The sequence below is a fragment of the Panthera pardus genome, unplaced genomic scaffold (genome assembly GCF_024362965.1).
Source record: "Panthera pardus isolate Hobbes unplaced genomic scaffold, ASM2436296v1 HiC_scaffold_18, whole genome shotgun sequence".
Classification (NCBI taxonomy): domain Eukaryota; kingdom Metazoa; phylum Chordata; class Mammalia; order Carnivora; family Felidae; genus Panthera; species Panthera pardus.
This window is the reverse complement of record NW_026526743.1, coordinates 12,252,907-12,256,178: the sequence shown is the minus strand read 5'-3', so window position 1 is coordinate 12,256,178 and position 3,272 is coordinate 12,252,907. Positions and strand designations below refer to the sequence as shown.

The 3,272-nt window shown below is 48.5% G+C and overlaps 1 protein-coding gene across 4 annotated transcripts in view; it reads right to left on the bottom strand.

Annotated features, from left to right (window-relative positions):
• The window catches only part of ZNF274 (zinc finger protein 274), a 30,446-nt gene that overhangs the window by 12,191 nt on the left and 14,983 nt on the right, over nucleotides 1-3,272 (bottom strand). For all 4 annotated transcript variants that reach the window (XM_019438625.2, XM_019438626.2, XM_019438628.2 and 1 more), the window contains one exon: nucleotides 438-920. In XM_019438625.2, coding sequence (XP_019294170.2) covers nucleotides 438-920 — 483 coding nt within the window. The remainder of the gene's footprint in view (nucleotides 1-437; nucleotides 921-3,272) is intronic.

The following is a 3,272-nucleotide window of genomic DNA, read 5'->3' as shown; positions in this document are numbered from 1 at the left end:
GCATTCTGGGAATATGCCTATGTGACTAAAATCACGTTTTCTATTGGCTTGTAGCACAGCAGGGATTCCAAAAGGATGAGAATGAACAATTTTATCCCTTAGCTTCTATCACAAGCCTGTGGAGGGCTAGTTAAAGAGTGCAGTCCCAGGCCCTGCCCAAGGGTTTCAGTAGCTGTGAGGTGTTGTCTGAGACTTTCCATTTCGGTAGATGGGTCCAGGGATACTCAGATCCCTTGACCTAGGGGCAATGGCAGGTATTTCAGCAAGGAACCATTGAAGCTCTGACTCAGGAACACGTTGGGGAGGTAGATGCTCTTGGCCTAGATGAAGAGGCATGACCCTTCCCCGCCCCTTCCGAGGAAGCCTGAGTTCTTCCTCCCCCATTCTCCAAGATGCGTCTACAGGAGTGTCCCTCTCCGCCCCTCCACTGCACTTACCTTCCTCCTCAGATATCCAGGTTACATCCTCCACCAGGGCCACTGCCTCCTGACAGTCCTCTGGGTGCTGTGACTGCACCCACCTCTGGAGCTTCCTGGGCAGCGCACCCAGGAACTGTTCCAGCACCAGCAGCTCCAGCATCTGCTCCTTGGAGTGCGCCTCGGGCTGCAGCCACTGGCGGCACAGCTCACGCAACCGGGCCAGGGCCTCTCGGGGCCCCGCCACCTCCTCGAAGCAGAACCCCCGGAACCTCTGGCGTGCAGCCTCAGGGTCAGCTGGATGCTTGCCTAGCTGTTGAGTGGGCTCCCCAAGTACTTCTGGGCTTAGGCCCTCGTCTTCAGCATAGAGGGCCCGAATCTGGGCATTTCGGGGACGAGCTACCTCTTGGTTCAGTGTGAGGACTTCAACGACTTCGATCTTCATCAGGGGATTCCCAGCAGGAAGAGGATCCACTTGAGGGTCCAACTGAGCCGCAGGACACTCTGTAAGTCAAAAGCACAGCCAGAGAGATGGCCAACAAGCACATGAAAAGATGGTCAACATTATTTGCCACCAAGGAAATGTAAATCAAAACCACTGTGAGGGGCACCTGGCTGACTCAGTCAGAAGAGCGTGTGACTCTTGATCTTGGGGTCATGAGTTTGAGCCCCTTGTTGGGTGTAGAGATCACCTAAATAAACAAAAACTTAAAAAAATAAATCGTGAGATACTACTTCATACTTACTAGGATAGCTATTATCAAAGATGGGTGGTAACAACTATTGGCGAGGATGTGGAAAAACTGCTGTTGGTGGGAACACAGAACGCTGCATCATTTTGCAAAACAGTCTGGCAGGTGCTCAAAAAGCCAAACACAGAATTATAACCCAGGAATTCTCCTAGGTATACATCCAAGAGAAATGAAAATATATGTCAATACAAAAACTTGTACAGGAACTTTCACAGCAGCATTCTTAACAGCCAAAAAGAAAAACAAATGTCAATCAAAGGAAGAATAAACAAAATATGGTCTATCCACAAATTGGAATATTATTTGGCCATAGAAAGGAATGAAGTAGTGATACGTGCTAAGCCTTGACAACATTATGCTGAATGGAAGCAGCCAGACACCAAAGGCTAATTTTAAGATTCCATTTATACGAAATGTCCAAAATAGACGAATATACTGAGACAAAGTAGATTCGTGGTTTCCAAGAGATAAGGAATTCAGGCAATTAGGGGGTGTTGCCTAATAAAAATGAAGCTTTTTCAGGGAGATGATAAAGACTTTCTGAAATTAGACTGTAGTGATAGCTACACAACCTTGTGAATTATAGTAAAAACCACTGAACTGTACACTCTCAAAGGGTGAACTTTAAGGTATGTAAATTACACCTCAATATGGGAGGGGGGTGGGAAAGCAAGAGGCAAGGAGGCTTAAGAAGAAACCTGTGATGCTCTATAGGCCCACAGCTATGTACAGGGAGTAGAACCTGATCCTGCCTCCATGGGAGCCAAGAAGACAGGAAAGTCTGAAGCCCTGTGTCTTGGCACAGAACTCACAAGAACACAACTCCAGCACGTCCCTGAAATGCTAAGGAGGGCACACAAACCAAAGGAAATAAGAAAGCACTGTACAACTCTAAGGAAAAATGCTAACTCTAAATGACTTGAAAGCTTTAAAACTGTCAATAGAGAGGCACCAGGGTGGCTCAGTCGGTTAAACATCTAACCGCCTCAGGTCACAGTCTCACAATTCTGTGAGATGCAATTCTGTGTCTGCCCCTCTCTCTGCCCCTCCCTGGCTTGTGCTCCTGCACTCCATCTCTCTCTCAAAAGTAAATTAATAAACATTTTTAAAAAAGTAAATAGAAAAAATGTAAATCACGGATTATGGTTTACTTCCAATTAGGCTTGTTTGTTTATAAAAACAGAAATGGTCCGGCTGATGTCAAGAGCAAATGTGCCCGCTCACACTTGCTGTTTTGAATATACCTGATTAGCACAACTCTACCTGCAAAGGAACTTCCAGCATGAACTCAAAGCCTTGGCAACGAATGCCAGGGCAATCAATGCTCGGGGACTTTGAGCTGGTTAATCGTGTTCAGGGAACTATCTGGACAGGAAGACCACTGTAGAGACACCAAGAGAAGAGTATTTGGACACAAAGGCCAGACAGCATACGACAATAGAACCCTGACCCTGCAACCTCAGGACTTGTTTGACCTGTTTGACCGCCAGTTTTTTTTTCACCCCCAAGTCAATAACCTCCAGTCAGAACCTTCCTTTTTTCCGCTATAAATTTTCCCACGCCTGCCTCCCTGCCAGTCTCAACTAAACACTAGGTGTGGTGGCAGACGACCTGCTACAGTGGCCTGAGTAGATGGCCTCCGCATGTCCTCATTTGGGTGGTCTTTTTCCCACAACACACGTTTCCTGAGCAGGGGTGTAGGACGGAGCAAAACTGGAAAACACAGGTAGTGCTAAAGCACCGCTCAAGAAAACTGAAAGATTCCCAGGTAAGCATTAAAAATTACGCTGGTTTTAGTGTGATCATTACAACGGAGGAAAGCTCCCGTCACGTGAAGTAAAAGAGCGCAGCAGGAAGTGTGAAGTGACCGCACCCGTGTTGTTTAAACACACAAACTCGGAAAGACCCGAAGAGCAGCGGCTCCCTGCGCGCCACCCGCACTGTTAAGCAGCGGCCCGGCCGGCCTTCCAGCACCGCGGCGTCCGGGAGGGTGGCGCTGGCGGAGGCCGCAGCCACAGGTACACTGCGGCCCGCGTTCGGGAAGCTGAAGCCTCAGTCCCCCTCCCACCGGGTAAACGGGACGACACCGCCCACGTCCCCATAG